The 22,713-nt window shown below is 35.4% G+C and overlaps 1 protein-coding gene across 3 annotated transcripts in view; it reads left to right on the forward strand.

Annotated features, from left to right (window-relative positions):
- Nucleotides 1–20,817, forward strand: part of NUP35 (nucleoporin 35) — a 37,970-nt gene extending 17,153 nt beyond the window's left edge. For all 3 annotated transcript variants that reach the window (XM_046659235.1, XM_046659236.1, XM_046659237.1), the window contains exons 5-9: nucleotides 13,524–13,665; nucleotides 16,760–16,829; nucleotides 17,858–17,986; nucleotides 19,057–19,221; nucleotides 20,164–20,817. In XM_046659235.1, coding sequence (XP_046515191.1) covers nucleotides 13,524–13,665; nucleotides 16,760–16,829; nucleotides 17,858–17,986; nucleotides 19,057–19,221; nucleotides 20,164–20,241 — 584 coding nt within the window. In that variant the 3' untranslated portion in view covers nucleotides 20,242–20,817. The remainder of the gene's footprint in view (nucleotides 1–13,523; nucleotides 13,666–16,759; nucleotides 16,830–17,857; nucleotides 17,987–19,056; nucleotides 19,222–20,163) is intronic.
- The last annotated feature ends 1,896 nt before the right edge of the window (nucleotides 20,818–22,713 follow it).

Consider the following 22,713-nt stretch of genomic DNA (forward strand, 5'->3'; position numbering starts at 1 on the left):
TTGTTGCAGTAGTGATTATTCAGTTTTTTAATTGAGTCAGTAAGCGATCCCAAGGACATTGAAAATGCGAAAGCATAATGTTAAGTAATGTATTTTATGCTTTAAAGGATCTCTTAGTTGTCTGAAAAGCATGTGTGATAATATTCTTATTGTTGTCAAGGGGAAGAGTACAGGATTAAAGTTAGCTAAATAGTCTTTTAACTTATTTTTTTCTAATGTAATTTCTTTAGGGTTCTAACAATTTTGGAAATCATATATGAAAATACAAGAACTGTGATAGGAAAATATACCTATCATAAATTGGCCACTGGGAGCCACTGCTGCTTCTGCTTTGAGTTTAAGGAATTTATATTTATAAAATCTTAGTGGGGCATAAGTGAAAAAGAACATTTTTGAAAAGATATGACTGGTATGCAGACCTATCATGCGTGGCCAATAATAAACAAGAAATGGAAAAAAGATGTTGACTTGAGAAAATTTAGGGGAAAATGTAGACTTTTCACTTAGAGCTATTTTTTTATCTCCTATATTTAGTGTTAAATAAATGAAAATTTCTTTTATAATTTGTAAATTTTAACTTTCTAAGATGGACAGCTTTTATAAAGAGATGTCATGGGATTTAGTGGCAGAAGTGGTATGTTATGCTTAGGTCTTTGTTCCATAAGGGGTTTTTTTTGTTTTTAATTCTGTACCTGATGTTAAAATCTCTTTTGGAATCTTGTTTCTGGTCCTGGAAAACCTTGGTCATATGACGAAGAGGGAAATCTGGATTAAAGAATTTCAGGAACTCTTTTCAACCGTAGTATATTATTGCCCTGGTAAAGAATATTGAACATGTTTGTGCTATCTTTCCCCATCCTCACCCCACAGTTTTCTTTAGCTACTGTTTAAATATTCCTCTGCTTTTTCATCTTTTAAACTTTTGCTTAATTTTTTTCTGGAGAAGTTCTTTCACTAATCTGTCAACTCTCTTCTCAAATGGTATACCACTTATATCTCCTGAATTAGAATCCCTGTTTGTGTTAGCATATTGTTAACAGATTAAGTGTGATATTTAGACTATAGCACTTTCTGGCTGCTTTTATTGGTCCTAGGAGTTCAGAGTTCTGATAGTGTTGCCAGAAGAGGGGAAAGGGACTAATTTATCTGTGAAGGACCTTTCCCTTACACTTGTTTTTCTGATATGCATTAGCTGCTCCTTTTATGTGCTCCTGTAAATAGCTCTTTCTGCTCAGCTCTCTTCTTTCCTCATCACTGGATTATGAACTCCTTCAGGACAGAGATTCCTTCTGTATCTTCATTATTTACGCATCACAGAGCTGGGTATAAAGGGACTTCAGTAAACGTTTGTTGGCTGAATAGATTGGTGGGCGTAAGTTGTAGTGAGTTGAATGGTGGTCCAAATCCTAATCCTTAGAACCTGTGAATGTTACTCTGTGGCCAAAATAAATGGTTAAGTGAAGGATCTTGAGAGGAGGAGCTCTCAGGGAGACTTTAGAGGGTTAGGGGAGGGAGAAAGAAGTAATCCTGATAATTACCTGGATGATTCCCTAAATCCAATCATAAGTGTCTTTATAGGAGAGAGGCAGAGAGAAATTTGACACAGAATAGAGACATGCAGAGGAGAAGGTGATGTGAAGACTGAGGCAAAGATTGGAGTGTTGTGCCACAAACCAGTGAACACTGAAATATCCTGGCAGCCACCAGAAGCTGGAAGAGGCAAGCACTGGGTTCTCTCTTGGTGACTTCAGCAGGCATTTGGCCCTGCTGAAAACTTCATCTTGGACTTCTGGCCTCCAGAACTGTGAGAGAATAAATTTATGTTTTTTTAAGCCACCCAGTTTGTGATAATTTGTTATAGCAGACATAGGAAACTAATATATGTGTATAGTGTTTTGAGGCAGTGACATCCCAACACCAAACAAGGATTGGAATATTTGTGTCCAACTTGGCACAGCATAGTTTTTCTTTAATAATAACTAAACACTAACCTTATTCTAGATTGTGTTAGTTTCTTATTGCTACTGAAACAAATTATTACAGATTAATGCCTTAAAACAACTCAAATTTATCTTAAAATTCTGGAAGTCTGAAATGGGTCTCAGTGGGCTAAAATCAAGGCATTGGTAGGGCTGCATTCTTTTCTAGAGGCTCTTGGGGAGAGTCTTTTTTTTTCCCTCTGTTTCCCAGCTTCTAACAGTTTCCCGTATTTCTTGGTTCATGGCTCCCTACCATCTTCAAAGCCTGCAGTGGCCAGTGGAATCTTCCATCACTCTTTTCCCTCCCCATATAAGATCACTTGTGATTGTGTTGGACCTACTGCATAGTCTAGGATAATCTTTTTATTTAAGATCAGATGATTAGTGATCTTAATTCCATCTGCATCTTTAATTCCTCTTTACCATGTAGTGTAACTTGTATCTGGGTATTAGGACATGGACATCTTTTGGGGACCATTTTCTGCCTACCACATAGACTTCTTAAGATTAGTCACCGACATTTATTTAGTCTCATGCCAGACTAGCCATAATACCATTGAGTGGTTTCTAGTTTTGGTGGAAGTAATATTTTATGTTTCAGTCAAAATAATAAATGCAGATAGTTAAAAAAAATCGAATATAGTCATGTGCCACGTAATGATGATTCGGTCAATGATGGACCACATATAGGATGGTGGTCCCATAAGAGTAGTACCATATAGTCTAGGTGTGTAGTAGGCTTTACCATCTAGATTTGTGTAAGTATACTCTATGATGTTTGCACAATTACAGAATCACCTAACGATGCATTTCTCAGAATGTATCCCAGTCTTTAAGTGATGCATGACTGTAGTATGTAAATGCTTATAATGAAATGCAGTGGTCTTTAGCCTTAGTCCTCCAGAACTAACCAGTCCAGATCTTAGAACTATTCCTTACAGAATTTACCTGTATTTATCTAAATGAAGTGCTGTATTATTTTCCTGTTGCCTCTGTAACAAATTACCACAAATTTAATGGCTTAAGACAACTCAGATTTATTCTTGTAGGTTCTAGAAGTCAGAAATCCAAAATCAGTTTCACTGGGCTAAGTCAGGGTGTTGGTAGGACTGCTTCCTCCTGGGGGCTCTAGGGAGAATCCATTTTCTTCTTTTTTTTTAGCTTCTAGCAGCTACCTGTGTTTGGTTTGTGGCTCCTTCCTTCATCTTCCAAGTGCATCACTCCATTCTCTGCTTCAGTCGTCACATCATCTCTCTGTAGTAAAATCTTCCCTCTCCTCCTTGTCAGGATTGTGCTGGATATATTGGGGGTCCACCTGAATAATCCTGGACAGTCTTCCCCTTTCAAGATCCTTAATCACATTTGCAAAGTCCCTTTTGCCAAATAAGGTAACATTCACAGGTTCCAGGGATTAGGATGTAGTTATCTTTTTTTTTTTAATTGGGTTATTGATAGATTACAATCTTGTGAAATTTCGATTGTACATTAATGTTTGTCAGTCATGTTGTAGGTGCACCACTTCACCCTTTGTGCCCACCCCCCACCCCACCTTTCCCCTGGTATCCACTAAACTGTTCTTGGTCCATAGTTTTAAATTCCTCATATGAGTAGAGTCATACACAGATTATCTTTCTCTTGCTGGCTTATTTCACTTAACATAATTCTCTCAAGGTCCATCCGTGTTATTGCAAATGGAATGATTTTGTTCTGTTTTGCAGCTGAGTAGTATTCCATTGTATATATGTACCAAGGATGTCGTTATCTTGGAGGGCCATTACTCAATCAGCCTTATATGATTATATTGCTAATTCTTGAGTTTCAGTTTTCAATATTGCTATGTTTATCTTAAGGTAATTGAAGATATATCTTACCTCCCCCACATTATCAGAATATAATTATATCAAATTTTATTCCTTTGTCAATGTTTTCTGTGTGTCATTTGTTCCTTTATTTTAAGCAAATGTTTTGTTGCTATGATACATATTTATCTTTTAAAAATGCTCAAACATAGTTTCAAACACATTTTGTTGTTGTTTTAAACTGAGAAATTCTCTGTCACCCTCTCTTTTGGCTGTTTCCTGTTTCAGCACGGTATGCAGCTATCATCCTAGGACTTGCCTTAACAAGTTTCTAGAGTTGAGCTATTTTTCCTAGACAATCTGTTTTCTTCTTTCTTAGTTTATTTACTCATTTTGGTGAAGAACATATTTGGGTAGCTTTCTAGGAAAGCTTGCATGGGAAGTGAAATTTAGGACCTCATGTCTGAAACACATTTTTTCTGTCTTCATCCTGGATTGCTAGTTTGGCTGTGTGTAGTATTTTAGGTCAGAATTTTGGAGACATCATTCCATTGTCTGCTAGCTTCTAGTGTTCCGTTGAAGTCATTTGCATTGATGATTCCTGAGTCTTTGTATGTGGCCTGGTTTTGAAAAATTTAAGATCTCTGTATGGTTAGTGTTCTCAGTTTCACAAATGTGTCTTGGTGTGGGACTTTTTCATTTGTTTTACTGGGGAATTAATTGCTAGATCCTTTAGATCAAGACACTTGCCTTCAGTTGTGGGAAACTTCCCTGTATTTATTTGATGATTGCTCTCCCTCTGTTTTCTCTGTTCTCTCTTGCTGGAATTTCTTGTTTGTGAGCACTGGAGATTTCCAATTTTCTACTTTTTCTCCCTTTCTTTGTCTTTTGTATATGTATTGTACTTTCTGAGAGATGTTCTCATTCTCAATTTCCAACTCTGGTAGTAATTTTTTATTTTGCCGTTTAATTTCCAAGAACCTTTTTTTTGGTTATTCTCTGAATGTACTTAAAAATGTAGCATCCTGTTCTTGTTTCATGGGTAAAATATATTATCAATGAGATTGATGTTGGCCGTTTTTATTGCTACTCATATTGTCTATTTCCTTCTAGTTTTTATTTTTTCTTTTTTCCACCTCTTCTGTCTTTCTTGGTGGAGGCATATTTATTTCTTGAGTGAGGCGCTGAGAAGTTACTTGGAATCTCTGCGTGTATGTGGATCAGTGTTGGCAGGAAGGGGGAAATTGGTGGGGAGAGGCTGTTTTGTCTCTTATTGGGCTTCACTTTAAGGGGATTGGACAGTTAGCTAGATTTTTTGGGGAAAATCTCTGTTTTCAACATATGTAGGTCCTTTTTTCTTTTAAATTTTCCCAAAGAAGAGTGCTTTAATATTCAGTGTTAATTTCTAAGCTGGTGTTCTGAATCTAGAAAGGGAGAAGTCTCCTTTTTAGTGGGCAGATTTTCACTTAATCAGTCTCCTTATAATTGTACTCTACTGTGACTGGATTCATTGAGTCTTGAGCCATTTAATATTTTTTCCTCAGAGACGAAATCCGTGGTTTCTTGGGGGATTTCAGTGGCTGAGTGACAGTCATCTGGCTGCCTGAGACAAGGAGGGGCCTGCCATCTCATCCCTTATTTTACACACTTTAAACTAGTTTTCCTTGACTTCAGCCAGCAGCCTCCTTCACAATTCCTGTGGTCTCCAAAACCTGAGACTTTCTAGAATGACTGTCATTGGGTGTCTGACAGGGAGTAGAGATGAATACGAGTCTTCATTCATGTTTGATTGGATGTTGTATCCATTGTTCAATATTCTTTTGGGTACAATGAGTTTGTCAAACTAAAAAGTCTTAGGAAACAGCTCCCACAAGATTGCCCTTATTTCAGAGGCCAGCTGCGGGTTTGGCGATCCCCAGGGCCCCCTCACTTCAGACCAGCTGACTACAAATTCAGGGGTTTCCAAACCTGCCCTAAGGTTTGATAATTCACTAGAAAGATTCAGAACCCTCTGAAAGTGCTATATTTATGGTTAAAGTTTTATTATAGCAAAAGGGTACAAATTAGAGCCAAAGAAACATGCTCAGGGCGAAGTGTGGGAGGGTTTCAAACACGAAGCTTCCATGACATGTTACCTTCCTGGCATTGATACACATAGAGTATTGCCAACTATGGAAGCTCTCTGGAGCCTCCATGTCCAAAGTTTTTATAGGAGTTTCATTATGTAAACATGATTGATTGAATCATTAATCAAGTGGCTAAACTCAGTCTCTAGTCCTCTCCCCTGCCCAGACGTGAGATGGTATCATGTGGCTTAAAGCTGCAATGTTTTTGTCAGATGGCTTGGTCTTTATGGTGTGACCTGCCCCCACCATGAGTTACCTTGTTATTGTAAACAGGTGCACTTGAGGGGTCCTGCCCTGAATAACAGAAACATTCCTGTGGCTGGAGGAATTCCTAGGGTTTAGAGGTTAGCTTCCAAGGAACCTGACAAAGGCCAGACCTCTCTTTTGGCTGAGGCCAAATTCTTTGTTACACAATATGCTACTTTATTTCATGGTAAGAAGGTACCACTGCCAGGAACCTCTTTTTTCCAAGTTTCTATGCCATGTAACTGTTTCAAATTTGCCGCTCTTTTTATCTTTTGTTTTCCTTTAGGTTGGTAGTCTCTTTTGAAATAATTGAATCTGTTCTTGAATTGAAGACATTTTCATAAAGCATAATAAGGTCTTTTGCCCTCCACTTTAATCTGATCTTATGAAGAGTGTTTGAGTAGTGATTTACCAAGGGAGACACATTACAGTCCAATCTGGTGTGGTTTGCTAGGCACATTTTTTATTTTCATCTTATAAAGGATAGCATGTGGGTACCAGAAGTCTGATTGAAAGGAAGTAAAATCATCGGAGCAATTAAACATTAACACGGTGGGGTGGAATTATGCTAGGGTTATGTAAATAGTTTTAGACTATGTATAAGTAATTATGTTTTGCAGAGTAGTTGACAGGGCAAAAATTAGATTGCTTATTCGTTTGAGACTTAATTTTGATTTGTTTTATTTTTAAAGGTCATAATGGTTGTCTTGTTTTGAGCCTTCATTTAATTTCTTGCTTGAAGGTTATTACATGATGTAGCATAACTAAATTGTACCTTCTTAATGGTAATACAGAGCATAAAAAATTTGAATTGGCTTCAGATTACATACTAAAATGCCTTTACTATCTTTTATGTGTTAAAGGCATGTCTTTGTAGTAAGAACTGAATTTGTTTAAGAGTACGTTTTGTGCGCTTCTGTTTATTTACTAAAGGGGTAGTTGATAAGTATACACTTGTCAAAGTGGAGTGTTTCATTTTAAATCAGCCTCATTTTAGAATTGTGTTGTACCTATTAAATATATTTGTGATGATGAGGAAAAAGAATAATTGTTAAATGTATTATAGCATGTATGCAGTTTGATGTTCTTTTCAGTTATTTATTTTGTATTTTTTTTTTAAGCATGAACTCAGTTTTAAAAGTCAGATAAATCTATCAGACTGAGCCATGTAATATACTGGGATTCCGTTTCCTTCTTATATACCTTTTTGTGTTCCCTAGAGTTTAATAATTGTTGAATATCTTCCTTGCTTGATTGCTTTTATAAAAATATTTGAATATTCCTTTCTCAAGCTTTCTGTCTTCTAAATATTTTTTGGCTTGGTTACTTGATGACTGAACATAACGAATCAGTCTTGAGCATCTTTCTTTGTTTTCTAGTAGGGTCTAGGATAGTGTTCTGAATTAAATAGATCCTTTAATAAGCCTAATAGATCTGAGATGATTTGAAATGTTTTTTTTTTTAAGCAAAGGCTACATTAAAAGATTAAATTAGATTAATTGTGGTTTCTAAATTTGAGTCCAAATGAAGTAAAGGTATCTAAGTCGTATGGCATACTTAAAGAGTTAAGAATTTTGAAATCTTTTGGTGACCATATTTTTTTTCTCTTAGTTAGAATCACATTGTTGCATTGTAGTTTTTACTTGTGATACCTTTAACTTTTGATCCTATTGAGGGTGCAGTTTTAGTTTGGTACTGTTTGGAGGCAAAAGATGGATGTCATTCCTAAGAAGTCTTTTAGACTTGACTCTGAATATATTTGTGGTGTTGATGCAAAAGAGTAATTGTACCAAGTGCATTATTTATATTGAAGTTATATATTGTTAAGGCAGTTCTTTTTGTGAGTTCTTGTCTATCTAGTATTCCATTTAATTCTTGGAATAACAAGTGAGTCTTGTGTTACAAGTTAATTTATGGATATAATAACTAAAGTAAACAAACATTTATTATAGGTTTATCGACGTATAATTGACATAAAACATTATGTAAGTTTAAGGTATGCAATGTGTTGTTTGATACACTTACATATTGCAAATGACCATAACGTTAGCTAACACCTCTGTCATGTCACATAATCATGGTGAGAACATTTAAGATCTACTCTCTTAGCATCTTTCAAGTGTATAATCCAGTATTATTAACAATCACCATGCTGTACTTTAGATCCCCCAAACTTATTCATCTTATGCCTGGAAATTTGTACCATTTGACCAACAACTCCCCATATCTCCCATCCCCCAGCCCTTAGTAACCATCACTCTACTCTCTGTTTCTATGAGTTTGGCTTTTTTTACGTTCCACATATGAGTGAGATCCTACAGTATTTGTCTTTCTGTGTCTGACTTCTTTTTCACTTAACATCATGAACATCACGCCCTCAAAGTCCATCCATATTGTCGCAAATAGCAGGATTTCCTTCTTTCTCAGGGCTGAATAACATCCATTGTATACATGTACCACATCTTCTTTATCTATTCATCTTGTTGATGAGCACTTAGATTGTTTCCATATCTTTGCTATTGTGAATAATGCTGCAGTGAACGTGGGAGTACAGATATCTCTTTGAGATCCTGTTTCATTTTCTCTGGATATATACCCAGAAGTGGATTGCTGGATTATGTGGTAGTTCTATTTTCAAGTTTTTGAGAAACCTCCGTACTGTTGTCCATAGTGGCTGTACCAATTTATATTTCCACTAGTGGTACACAAGGATTCCCTTTACTCCAAATCCTTGCTAACACTTATCTCTTATCTTTCTGATGATAGCCATTCTAAAAGGTGTAAGGTGATATCTCATGGTGGTTTTGATTTGCATTTCACTGATAATTAGTGATGTCAAGCATCTTTTTTTGTACCTGTTGACCATTTGTATGTCTTTAGAAAAATTTCTGTTCAGTTCCTCTGCCGAATTTCTTACTGGATTGTTTGTCTTTTTGCTATTGAGTTGTATGAGTTTCTTGTGTATGTTGGATCTTAACCCTATCAGATATATGGTTTGCAAATATTTTCTCCCATTCGACAGGTTGTCTTTTCATCTTGTTGATGGTTTTGTCAATGGCTTTGAGAAGTGTGGACTTTTTAGCAATATTAATTCTTCCGATCCATGAGCACAGGTTGTCTTTCCATTTGTTTGTGTCTTCGGTTTCTTTCATCAAAGTCTTTTGGTTTTCAGGATACAAACCTTTCACCTCCTTGGTTAAATTTATTCCTAACTATTTTGTTGTTTTTGATGGTATTGTAAATGGGATTTTTTTCATTTCTTTTCCCGATACTTTGTTGTTAGGGTATAGAAACAGACCTGATTTCTTTATGTTGATTTTGTATCCTGCATCTTTACTGAATCCATTGATTAGTTCCAACAGCTTTTTGGTGGAGTCTTTAAAATTGTCTGTATATCATGTCATAAGCAAAAAAGGGCAGTTTTACCTCTTTCTTTCTGATTTGGATGCCTTTTTTTTTTTCTTGCTTGGTTGATCTGGCTGGGGCTTCCAGTACTTTGTTGAATAGGAGTGTTGAGTGAGCACACTTGTGTCGTTCCTGAGAGGAAAAGCTTTCAACCTTTCTCCATTGAGTATGATGTTAGATGTAGGCTTGTTGTACATGGCCTTTATTATGTCGAGGTATATTCCTTCTATATCCAATTTATTGAGCATTTTTATCATGAAAAATTGTTGTATTTTGTCAAATGCTTTTTCTGTGTCTATTGAGGTGATCATGTAATTTTTGTCTTTCATTCTATTATCGTGGTGTATCATGTTTATTGATTTGAGTATGTTGAACCATCCTTGCATCCCAGGGATAAATTCTGGTTGATCATGGTGTATGATCCTTTTAATGTGCTGTTGAATTTGGTTTGCTAATACTTTGTTGAGAATTTTTGCATCCATACTCATCAGGGATATTGGTCTGTAGTTTCCTTTTCTTGTGTTTGTATCACGGTAATGCTGGCCTCATAAAATGGAAACTAACATTTCTTGAACTTCTTAAACATGCTCTCTCAGTTAATCTTCAACTATGTTGGATAGGCATTTCATATACATTTGTGCTTTATGTTCCTTGTATGTGGAACGGAGATGGTAGTTTCTATCTCAAAGAATTGCTTTAGGATTAAATATGAATACATGCAAAGAATCTGCAATAACACCTGTATGTAGTATTAAGTGCTCAATACATGCTGGCAATCATTAGCATTAATATTGTTATTGTTTTTATTTTTGTTCTATTATTCGGGAAGTGAGACTCAATAACTTGCTCTAGTTATGACAGTGAGTAATAGAACTGCAGTGTGAACTGACTGCAAAGCCTATTACTCTCTTCCCACGACATGGTGCTCTCTGCCAAGGTGAATGATTGGCTCAGGGCTAGCAGCACTAGCCATCTGCCATCCAATCCGATACAGCTGGGCTCCTAACACAATTACATGTTGCTTTCCAAAGAGTGAGATGTTGTGCTGCCTTTTTCTTGCTATACGTTAAAGATATTTTCTTTATTTTTTTGTAGTTCAGTTGAGTTGGAACATGATCTAGAATAAAGTAGTAATCTCCCAAAATTAATTTTTGGAGGCTGTTTAAGGTTTTTTAAAATTTACTTTGACCTTTTGAGTGTTATATCTTGAGTAGCTTGACTGCCCAGTCCTTGTTTGTTGTGGGTTAACAGTGTATCACCGTGACTGGTCACTGAATATAAGCTTGTTTGTTAACAGAACTTTTTGTATGATTCTGAGGAAGTCAGTCTTTATCCATGAGTAGGAAATTAAAACTCAGTTGGTAACCCTTTTGGCACCTCAGCTTTGGATTTGGATAGTAGCTTTATTATTCATTTCCTAATAGGCTTGGTGGGTATAAATTCTTGTGTTAGCCAAGCATTTATAAGGCATACCAGAGTTATTTGACACATTATTTACCAAAATATGTGTTTTCTGAGGGTAAAATGTGGTCTGGTATAGCGTAGGAAATTTTGAGTTGAATGAAGTTATAAATATTTCTTTATTGAATAACCTTTGAGCATCTTTTATGTGCATTGTAAATCTCCTATCAGGACAGTATAGTATTATGACCTTTCATAAAACGTTTACCACAGTAGTTTTTTTCTTTCCCCCTCTGTAGAGTATCTACTTTATTTTTTAAGAGCATACTTTGAGAAATCCATTTGACTGTAAACACTTTAGAATGGCTTAGGGATATTTTCAACTCAGTTGGGAATTCAGGAGAAATGACAAGGCAGCAGATATAGAGTTAGAATGTGTTGAGCAGAGAGCCTCTAGAACATTGGTAAACATGGAGTGTGAATCATATACAAGGCCCTATAGAGCATTTATTTTCAGACTTTTTAGTTTTAGGGCCCTTAATACTCTCTTAAAAATTGAAGACCAAGGAGCTTTTGGATTACAGCTATTGATAATTACTGCATTAGAATTTAAAACTGAGAACATTTTAAAGTATGTATTAATTCACTTAACAATGTTTTATGTAAACATAAATAATCTTTTTTAAGGTGAAAACCATTTTCTATAAGAAAAGATTTTCTTGCAAAGAGTGACATTGTTTTATGTTTTTCAAATCTTAATGTCTGCCTTACAATATAGTTGAATTCTCATATCTGCTTCTGTATTCGATCTGAATCAATTGACTCACATCAGGTAGCTTCTGGAAAAGTCCATTGTTCACTCATGAGAGAGTGAGAGTGAAAAAGACGAATGAAACCTTAAATTAATACGAAAATCTTAAATTGTTGTGATTTGACTTGGCTGATCCCGTGAGAGGGTCTTGGGGAGCCCTCTGGGATGAGGGAGTCTCTGGACTACACTTTAGAACTGCTGCTCGAGTAAACACGAGTGCTGGATGACTGCTTTAGAGCTCGTGCTTTGCATTTGGATTGCCTAGATTGGAATTCTAACTTCCCTTCTGGATGTTGTTTATCGTCACCCTGTTTCCTAATTTGTTAAATGGAGCTACTAATAGAACCTATCTTACAAGATTGTTAGGATCAAATAAAATTATACATGTCAAGAATGGTGTAAGAAGTACTCAATAAAGCAGTACCATTCATTATCATTTAAAATTTCTGTCCTGTTGTGTCACCTTTGTTCATAATTTTCCGTTGGCTTCCTAACTCTTTTAAGGTAAAAGCCAAAGTCTTTATGGTGGCTTACGAAGTTTTTCTTCGTGATCTGACATCTTGTTACCTCCCTGTGCTCATGTGCTTCTGACCTCAAATGCCCCTCCACACTGCGCAAATACTGGCCTTGTTGCTGTTCCTCAAACACCAGTCATGTCCTTTCTCACGGCCTTTGTACTGGCTTTTTTCTCCACCTAACATTCACTTAGTCAGATAATTGGCTTATTCTGCCTCCCATCTCCTTCAGGTTTTTGTTTTAATGACATCTTAGTGAAATCTTTTCTTCATTTAACCCTTCGACATACATATGTACATACTTACTCCCTAGCTCCCTTCTCTCTCTCTTTTTTTTTTTTTTAGGATTTTCTGTTCTCTAGCATACTAGGTATTTACTTACTTGTCTCTCTTCCACTAGAATTTAAGCTCCATTAGAGACAGGTGTTTTTTTTGGTCTAACTTGTTCTCTTCTGTATCTTCAATACCTAGAATGATACTTGGTGCATATTTAAGTGCTGAAAAAAATATTTCTTGTATGAGTAAATCATTATTCCTACTTCAAAGATGAAAGGAAAATAGTCTGTGCTTCTCAGAAATGTGTCTTCTCAAGAGGATAGTGCCTCTGAGATAAAATGAACATGTGAAGTGTTTAGCTTGGCATGTTGGACATGTAGAGGTACTCATTAATTGGTCACTGTTATTGCAGGATAAGAAAAGAAAGAACAGAATCAGACATTTCAGGTAGAAACAATCTGAATAGAAGAAAACTGCATTCACACGTTAGGGGCTAGGGTAGGTACTGTTTGGGTGCATATTGGAAAAGTAAGATTAGAACTCTATTGCGGAGGCCCAGGCTTTTGGATTCTGTTCTGTGGGTAACGAGCAATTATTGGATATTTTTAAGGCTGAAGTACCATGATGCAAGTGGTAGGTTTGGGAGATGAATCCAACAGAAGTCCTTGAGATTGACTGGAGGTTCTTCTGGTATAGGATTAACCTGAAATTAATAAAACATTTAGCAAATTTATAATAAATAATAAAATAAAACATTTGCAAAATCACAAATTATGCTCAATTATTAATGTCTTCCTCTCAACTTGTACAGTAGTATAAAATTAGTTGATTACAGTTGGATATTTTGAACTATGGATGTGGTTTCCAACTTTTAATATGCTTTTTCGTGTGAAACTAAGAGCTTTGATTTGAAATAAACCAAGATGTTTATGTTGGTAACTAACTTACTAAATATACTAATGTAGGGCAAAGTATGTTTAGTCCAGCAAACATTGGTCAACCACGAAAGACAACATTATCTCCTGCCCAGTTGGATCCTTTTTATACTCAAGGAGATTCTCTGACTTCGGAAGATCACCTCGATGACACTTGGGTGACTGTATTCGGGTAAGGTTTCTAGATCATTTACCTTCTTTTTTTTTAAAAAAAATTTTATTTTTTTCCTTCCCAAAGCCCTCTAGTACATAGTTGTATATTCTTCGTTGTGGGTCCTTCTAGTTGTGGCGTGTGGGACGCCGCCTCAGCGTGGTTTGATGAGCAGTGCCATGTCCGCGCCCAGGATTCGAACCAACGAAACACTGGACCACCTGCAGCGGAGTGGGCGAACTTAACCACTCAGCCATGGGGCCAGCCCCAGGATCATTTACCTTTTTGAAAAAGAATACTCCCTCCCCAGTGTTTCATAATGAATATTATCAAACATAGGGGGAAAAAAGAATTGTACAGCAAACGCACATATACCTACCACCTAGATTCTGCTGTTGTTCACAGTTTGCTACATTTGTTTCATCTATCTATGTATCCTTCCTTTAATGCATTGTATTGTTGTTGGTACATTTCAGAGTAAGTTGCAGACCTCAGTGTACCTATCACCCTGACAGTTCATCATGCATATGATTAACTAGTGTTCAATATTTGTTTATAGTTTTTCATCATTTATCTGTTTGCATCTTAAACTATTTTCTCTTCAGCATATTCACTGGATATTGGAATAGGGTTGCCCCTTTAGACTTAGAGAGCGCCTTTCTCTCTTTTTAGTAGCTATTTCTCTGCTTCTAGTGGACTTAACCAGTTTTGAACTAACAAATTGAATTTCATTTATAACATATCTACTGTATTACAGAGTTGATACGTTCTAGTCATAGAATATTGAATATTAATAGAAATTTTTCATGATGGTCCTAGATGCATTTTGAATAGATTTTTTAGGTTTAAAAAAGTACTTTAAGGCATCTTAGAGATCATATTGCATCGTTTACAGATGAAGAGACTGAGGCATAGACAGATTAAGTGATTTATTCAGAGGTTTACATCTAGTTATTAGTAAAGCTTCAGCAAAACCCCAGGTCTTTTGATTTTTCAAGCTGCTGTTGTTTAGACTCTACTACGTAAGATTTGTTTCTGAAAGCATGATATGTCATAGTGATATTGGACCTTACTATATATAGTAATAGGGTAAAAAATTAAAAAAATAGCACGAGTTCCTTGAAGGAAGAACAGTGTGCAGTAAATACTAGTGGAATTTATATGTTCAATTTATTTAACATTTAAAAACTCAAAACATATATAACAATAGACAGTGAAAATTTTTCCTTCCCACTTTTATCCTCAGCTACAAATTTTTTCCCCTTTAGGGTAATAAGTGCCATCTTTTTTTTGTGTAACTTTCCAGAGAGAGTCTATGTGTTGCTGGTTCTATTTAGGTAAAAGGCAGGATCACTGCTTTCCATTGTTCTCCAGAAAGCCCACGCCCAGCGCTGTATCCGTAGCACTTGGGCTGGCTTCTTGACTTTTGTTGTCATTGTTGTTCTTTTGTGTTTAACTTTTTGTATTCTCCCATGAAATGACTGTATGTTTTTGAGCTTGGATGTCTACTACCAAGTCTGTTTTTCAGGCTCAGTAGTAGTGCTGTCACTTTTAAGTTTCCTTAGTAGTTGGATAAATTACTTCAAGTACTTCTGCTAGTCCTTTTTTTCATTTTTAGGACATACACTTTCCCAGTTATTTATTTTCTGTTGGTTTTATGTGCTAGTAACCCTCTATATGAGTTTAATTGCAAGAACTGAACCATTTCTTCTAAGGGATAAAACATTTTATTTTGATCATTTGTAGGGAGGTGCTTCTAAAATATATGATATATGGTCTTTCTTTGATAATTTAATCTTTTCCCGCTCATTCAGGATCATCATGAAATATCATTCATTGTTTTAGGGTGATTATTTTACAGAATTTTGGAATGTTTTTACTGATCTAGTCCTAGAGTCTTAGAATTATGTTGCATTTCTCGAGTACCTCTCTCACTTGCAACCATTATTTCTTTATTTCATTTTTCTTGTCTTTTCTTTTTTATTTTTTTTTAAAGATTGGCACCTGGGCTAACAACTGTTGCCAATCTTTTTTTTTTTTTCTGCTTTATCTCCCCCAACCCCCGCTGTACACAGTTGTATATCTTAGTTGCACGTCCTTCTAGTTGTGGAATGTGGGATGCTGCCTCAACGTGGCCTGATGAGTGGTGCCATGTCCACGCCCAGGATCTGAACGCTGGGCCGCCACAGCGGAGCGCGCGAACTTAACCACTTGGCCACGGAGCCGGCCCCTCATTTTTATTTTCTTTAGCTCTGCTTCATAGGCACCCTGCCTCATTTGGGTTAGAAGTCTTATATCCAAACTTATAAAACATTAAATTCCAGTTCTGAATGCAGTGACTATTTTACTCATATAGATTTTAATGTGTGGAGTTTCTTATTTATTTTTGTGACTCAGATTTTTTTCTTTAGGGTTCTAATCCAAGCTCCAGATAACTTAAGTTACTGGTTAATGAAACTCTAGACTTTCAAATTGGAAATAGATTTATTGTTTAACTATAAAAGTAATAATGTGTCATTGTAGACTATTCAAACCATACAGAACTTTGTAAGAAAGAAAGTAAAATTCACTTAAAATTCCCGTACATGGATATATGGCTATTAAAATTTTGGTAACCCTCCTTTTAAATGTTTTTATACCATTGATCTTGGTACTGGTTTGTTTCAGGACTAAATTCCTGAATTTTCAGGTGGTGCTAAATGTATAACGATAAGACTCTATATAATTTAAAATTCTTTTCCTTTTAAAAATTGTAGTATAGTTAAATATTTCACACACACCCCCTCTTTGTAATATAAATTATATACCGAACTACAACGTCATAGTTCTTTTCTAAGGACTCTGATAATGGCAGTGAGAGTAGAATTTTAGAGATTTCAGAGGTGGAACCTGGGGATGTAGAACAATGGCTGAGTCAAAACTAATTTTAATGTCTTCGTTTTTGGGTGATGGGCAGTGATAGATTTAGCTGATTAAAGGGGAAAACAGGATGATCAAGGACCTCCCGTTAATATTCTAGATAGTTGGGGGGAATTTATCTCGAAACACTTGCAAGTATGGTAATTTGCATTTGTATTGTGGAAGTTGACTCTTTGGACAACTCTGTTTCTTTCAGGTTTCCTCAAGCATCTGCTTCCTATATATTACTACAGTTTGCGCAATATGGGAATATCTTAAAACACGTGGTAAGGTTTAATTCTTTTCAATGTTTAGGTTGAGGAAAGAAAACTGTGAATTGAGGGTAACTTTGCTGCTGAGTTTTGTCCCTTTTCCCCAAACTTAAAGGTTTTCTTTCTTTTTTTCAAGTTTTTGTAGAATATGTCTTTTTTGGAGTCTGGAAGGCTGAAAGTTGCATAGTATTTGATAAAGAGAGAAGATAAGCAAGACAGCGAGAGTTTCAGGGTCCACCCCCCTTTTCTTAAATAGTTCAGTCTCTTAAAAAAGATTATGCCAAATATTATATTACTGTTTTTCAGTTTGAGCTTGTTTTATTTGGAATAAAGGAAAATGGAGAAGTTCCTGACTTATAGATTTCTTAGAGACTTTTTAGCTTGTAGAGCACTTTTTTAAAGATTTTATTTTTCCTTTTTCTCCCCAAAGGACCCTGGTACATAGTTGTATATTTTTAGTTGTGGGTCCTTCTAGTTGTGGCATGTGGGACGCCACCTCAGCGTGGCCTGATGAGCAGTGCCATGGCCGCGCCCAGGATCTGCGAACCGGTGAAACCCTGGGCCGCTGAAGCCAAGCACGCGAACTTAACCACTTGGCCATGGGGCCTGCCCCGAGAGGTTTTTTTTAAAAAAAATTGTTTTACCTTGCACAAGTTATAGATAACGAATCTTTTTTCTGTTACTAGAGATTGACTTATTTAATTCCTACACAAAATCAGATTGATAAATATAGTTTAAAAAAATTTCATAGCAAGTGTTGATAGGACCTTTTTATAGAAACAGTTACCTTTTGATAACTTTTTACTTTCAGAGAATGTATTCCACATATTCTTTAGATTAGAGAATTGAGAGCAACATAGAGATTATTGAAATTATTGAGATTATTGTTTAATAGGATTTTGTGAATTCCAGTGTACAGCTTTTTACAGGGGATCAAATAAAAAGTGGAAGCAGATTTATTGTTGTTATTTTCTATTTTCTAATGGAACTCATTGTTTAGATTTTATATATTTTATATTTTGAGACAATTTCATTCTTTGCAGATGTCTAACACAGGAAATTGGATGCATATTCGTTACCAGTCTAAATTGCAGGCCCGGAAAGCCTTAAGCAAAGATGGGAGGATTTTTGGAGAGTCCATCATGATTGGTGTAAAACCATGTATAGATAAAGTAAGTTATCGCTGATGTAAAGAATATAGCTTAATCTCTATTAAGAGCGCAAGTCTGAGTGTTGACGTTGGTGGTTATGTCACTGCTTCACTGTGCCTCTTTTTCTTAGTTTGTAAAGTGTGATGATATTATGGTACTCTTTTAATGGTAAGGCAAAGGTATTTAGTCACAAGACCTTAGAATTTAGAGGTAATCCATCTTAACCCCTTCATTTTACAGATAAAGATAAGAGACCAAGAGGACTTAAGTAATTTATTCAGAGTTGTTAAAGGTGAGGCCTAGATTCTGGGTCTCTTAACTCGTAACCCATTCTTTCTTGTGCAGAGCAACATCAAATTCTTTGAGTACTTTAAAGAAATGGTTCTATTTCTGAATGAAATTTCACATAAATGGTAACTGAGGGTTAACTTAAACGGCAGAAGCTTTTTTCTGTTTTAAAATATTAAAAAATTATTATATATTTCTATACTTATAAAACAATACTAAGTATAATTTAAAATTTTCTTCGTGGCTTGTATAATCAGCATGATCATTCTTTAAGTAAATATAGGTGAACTACTACCTACTGGGCACTATGCTTGGTGCTTGTATGCATACATTAGAGCACAAAGCAGACAAGGCTGCTCTTCTCAACATTAGTGTCGCTGTGTAGTTGTGTAAGTTTTATACTGTGCTGTAACAGATGTTTGCAGAGGCTAGAGGAGAATTCGGCATTACTGGATACTAAATAGCATTGAACTCTGATTCCCCCACCCCCTAGATTTTCCCAAGAGTTCTCTTTCTTCCTTGCTGATTTTCCATAGTGTTAGGAGATTCTTACTCTTGTGAGTCTGTAGTTGTCTTCAGGATATTTGAAGTCATTGAAGTGAGATTTCTGGCTCAGTATTAGATCTCAAACGCTAGCAAAGAAGCACATATTGTTTTATCAAGCCTAAAATTATTTGAAAAGTTAATTAGATCAAATGAAGTATGCATCTTTTTGGTAAAGTTTTCTTTGTAAGTGGGATGTAATATTGGATAATATGTATTATGTTTATAAACAGAGAAGTTCTTTATCTTTGTTTCTCCAGAGTGTTATGGAAAACAGTGACAGGTGTGCTTTATCATCTCCATCTCTTGCCTTTACACCACCAATCAAAACCTTAGGTACACCAACCCAACCTGGAAGTGCTCCTAGGATTTCTACCATGAGACCTCTTGCTACAGCATACAAAGCTTCTACTAGTGATTATCAGGTATTTTAAGGATTGGATAAGAAGGAAGTACTTTAAAGATTGAAGAGATCGTATGTTTAACTTTTTCATTGGATTAATTTGTATGCCATTATATATTTCCTACTGAAGTGATTGCCTTGATGAAGCCTACAAATGTCGCATTCTTAAATTTCCTATTTTAAAAATTAGAGGTTTGGCTCATTAGAAAGTTATCTTAGATTTAAAAAGTATTTCCTTGCCATTTTTAAGACATTTTGAGAGTTTGTTAGGTTAGCTTTTTCTGAGTTATATTTGCATACATAAAAAGTTTCTCCTGTCAACATTTCTAGCATGAGGGAATATTTAAACCCTATTAAATTGACGACTAAATGTGATGGCATCACAAATGAACAACCTCAGGTTGGAGTGGCTTTGGTTATCAAAAGCATATTGACCAGCTACCATTTCAAAATAGTTTAAATGATAAGTTCATCGTATTCATTAAAGAGTGATAGAAGCATTGTGACTCTCATTCGTTATGTTATTGTCTTATACTTAATTAGCCAGGAGTTCTGAACTTGCCTAACTGCAGACACAGGTCTTTAAACAGCAAATAAAACACTTGTGCTTTTGTAGGGCAGGTAATGACAATTTAATCTTTTGACTTCCCCTAAAATTTTTCCTTTAGTTGTTTTCTTTTTACCAATATTTTGGTGCCCTCATCTCTTGTAGCTTTTGTGTTATTTGTTTCTTTGGTTCCCTTATTTAAAGAGCAGATGTAATTTGCCTTGCCAAAGGAATAAGATTTTGCCATTCTTAAAAACATAAGGATGTTCTAACTAAATTCATATTTTAGACTTTTAATACACAGTTGATTGCTACAAATGCATATCAGTGTTTGGCTCTTTTAAATTAGCCATTAACTCTAGAATTGACTGACACTGAAGAAACTATAACCTAACAATTGTGTGTTTTTTTTAATAGGTTATTTCTGACAGACAAACGCCAAAAAAAGATGAAAGTCTTGTATCCAAAGCCATGGAATACATGTTCGGCTGGTAGTATAATAAGAGCTAAGAACTCAACTACAAAGGAGGGGGCTGCTACACTAAACAGATTTAGCAAAGTACTGCCGGGTTTCCTTGGGTTAGTTATATAACCACTCTTGGCAGTGCTGGATGGCTATCTCATACTTCCTTTAGAAGCCTTTTTCTTTAAGGATACAGCATATTTGTAGCTCGCACTTTACAAAATGCTTGAGATACCTTTTAAAGAAACAAAAAATCACTGTAAATACGATTTTGTGCTTTCTGGGATAGTGCATGCTTAGCACAAAGACTTCAGCATTGATTACTGTAAATTGTGCAGTTGAGTTTGTGGTGAGGCTTTGTAGTCTTCGTGAGTTGGTGGGGTGAATTACATGAAGGGTGACTGTACACTTCTAATAAGACACAAAGATTACAACTAACAATTTGAATTATGGTCTTTTAATTCAGATAGTATTTAATATTTTAATTATCCTTGTTTGTATATGTCCTGTCGTGGGTTGTCATTTTTCAGTATTCTAAAACCAAAGCAGTCTTTTTAAAAACCTAGTAAATTTCTTGATAATAAACTTTGTCAATTATATGTATTGCACATTTTTTGAAAGAGTGATTATTTTATGAATTATTACAAAAACATGTTTGCTGAAATAGAGAAAATAATGTCATGAACCACTATGTACCTGTAATCCAGCTTAAATAACAATCAATATTTTGCCATACTTGTTTCTTCTCTTCCCCTTTTACTTTAAGCATATCTCAGATATAATGTCATTTTAATCTAAGTACTTGAGGATATATCAGAAAAGAACATCTCCATATGTTACTGCAATATTATTATCACACCTAACAGATTTATTAATTTCTCAACATCTGATAGCTGGTCAATTTTAAAATTTCCCAATTGTCTCCTAAATGTATTTGTGGTTCGTTTGTTCGAATCATTATTTAGACTAGGTCTACACAGTGTGTTTGGTTGTTTTGTCCTTGGAGTGTCTTGAAATCTACATTAGTTCCTCCTCTTTTCCCCGCTATCCCACACACCATGACTTATTGAAGGAACCGTGTGAGTTTCCTGCAGAGTGTCCCACAGACTCAATTTGGTTGATTGCTTTCTTGTTTAACTTGTTCATCATTTATCTCATAGCTTAGAAGGTAGATCTAGAGAGGATTAATTAGATTCTGATTCATTTTTTTGAGCAGCAGTACTTGATAGTAGTATGGTGCGCTTTTTATTATATTAGATCAAGAGGTATTTAATTGTGGTTGTCTGGTTTTAATGATACTCGGATTGGTCATTGGGCACACGGGCGGAAGCTTGACACCTTCATTGGAAAGTTCCCTGTAACCTTTTTACATAATGCTTTTAAACACATGCATTAATGATACTTGCCTGAATCAGTTATTTCATTAAGGTTTGCAAAATGATGTTTTTCCAAATCTGTCATTCCAGTTGGATTTATTAGCTGGAATTCTTTAGTATAGAAGAACTTTGTTTCATCCACAAGGCCTATTTGGTTATCATGGAATACATTGATACCAGAGTGGCAGGACAAATATTTAATCCTTTTCCTTTATCAGTTTTCAGAATAATTTTTGGTACTGTAGCACCCTCCACTGATGTCCTATGAGTTAAAAAAATTTTTTTCCTTTGGTATCACTATGCACTCGTAGCTTATTTTTTGTTTTTTAATTCACTTGTAATCACTTGCAGTCATTATTCTTTTGTTCAGATTATCTCCCTTGGCCAGTGAGGACCTTATCAGGCTGGCTCTTGTGTGAAAAGGAAGTTTTTAATTGAAATAATATTTCGCCGTAGTACATGTGTATGTAGTACATCTAGATAATCTGCATCTTTCCTTATCTTTAACATCTTTATAGAGAATAATTAAAATAACACATTGTATGGAAGGTTTTGATATGCTTTTTCAGTCACAGCGAGGTGCCATTGCAGACTTGTTTGGTTCTTCGAGGTGAGGTGCTACTAAGGAATGCACTGGCATGGATGAAAGCATTTCTCATCTGAAACTTAATATTGTATTTTATATCCTATTTCATTTTGTGCAGAACTCAATTATTCAAGGTAGAACTGGCTACTAAATTCCATTAAGCTCTTGCATTTCTATTTGAGTTATATCCATTTTTGTATAAGGGCTGTGTTTTTTAAAGTTTTTTGAGAGAGCGTTTTATTTCCATAGACCTTTGAGGGGCATGAAGTTTGCTTTGTGGCTAAAAATATTTGTTTGCTATGTTTGGGTGTATTTTTTTACCTAATGTTGTATCTTCCCTATCTTTGTATCCATCACATCATTTATTAAAAAGCCAGGAAATATATAAATGTATCAAACCAACACGTTGTACACCTCACACTTACACAATGTTCTATGTCAATTATATCTGAATAAAAAAATATAGTAATAAAAGAAACCAAAAAAGAAAAAGAGAGCCAGGAAAGTTTCTGAAACCAAGCTACCATATTTTTCAATTCTAT

The sequence above is a fragment of the Equus quagga genome, chromosome 4 (genome assembly GCF_021613505.1).
Source record: "Equus quagga isolate Etosha38 chromosome 4, UCLA_HA_Equagga_1.0, whole genome shotgun sequence".
NCBI classification, from domain to species: domain Eukaryota; kingdom Metazoa; phylum Chordata; class Mammalia; order Perissodactyla; family Equidae; genus Equus; species Equus quagga.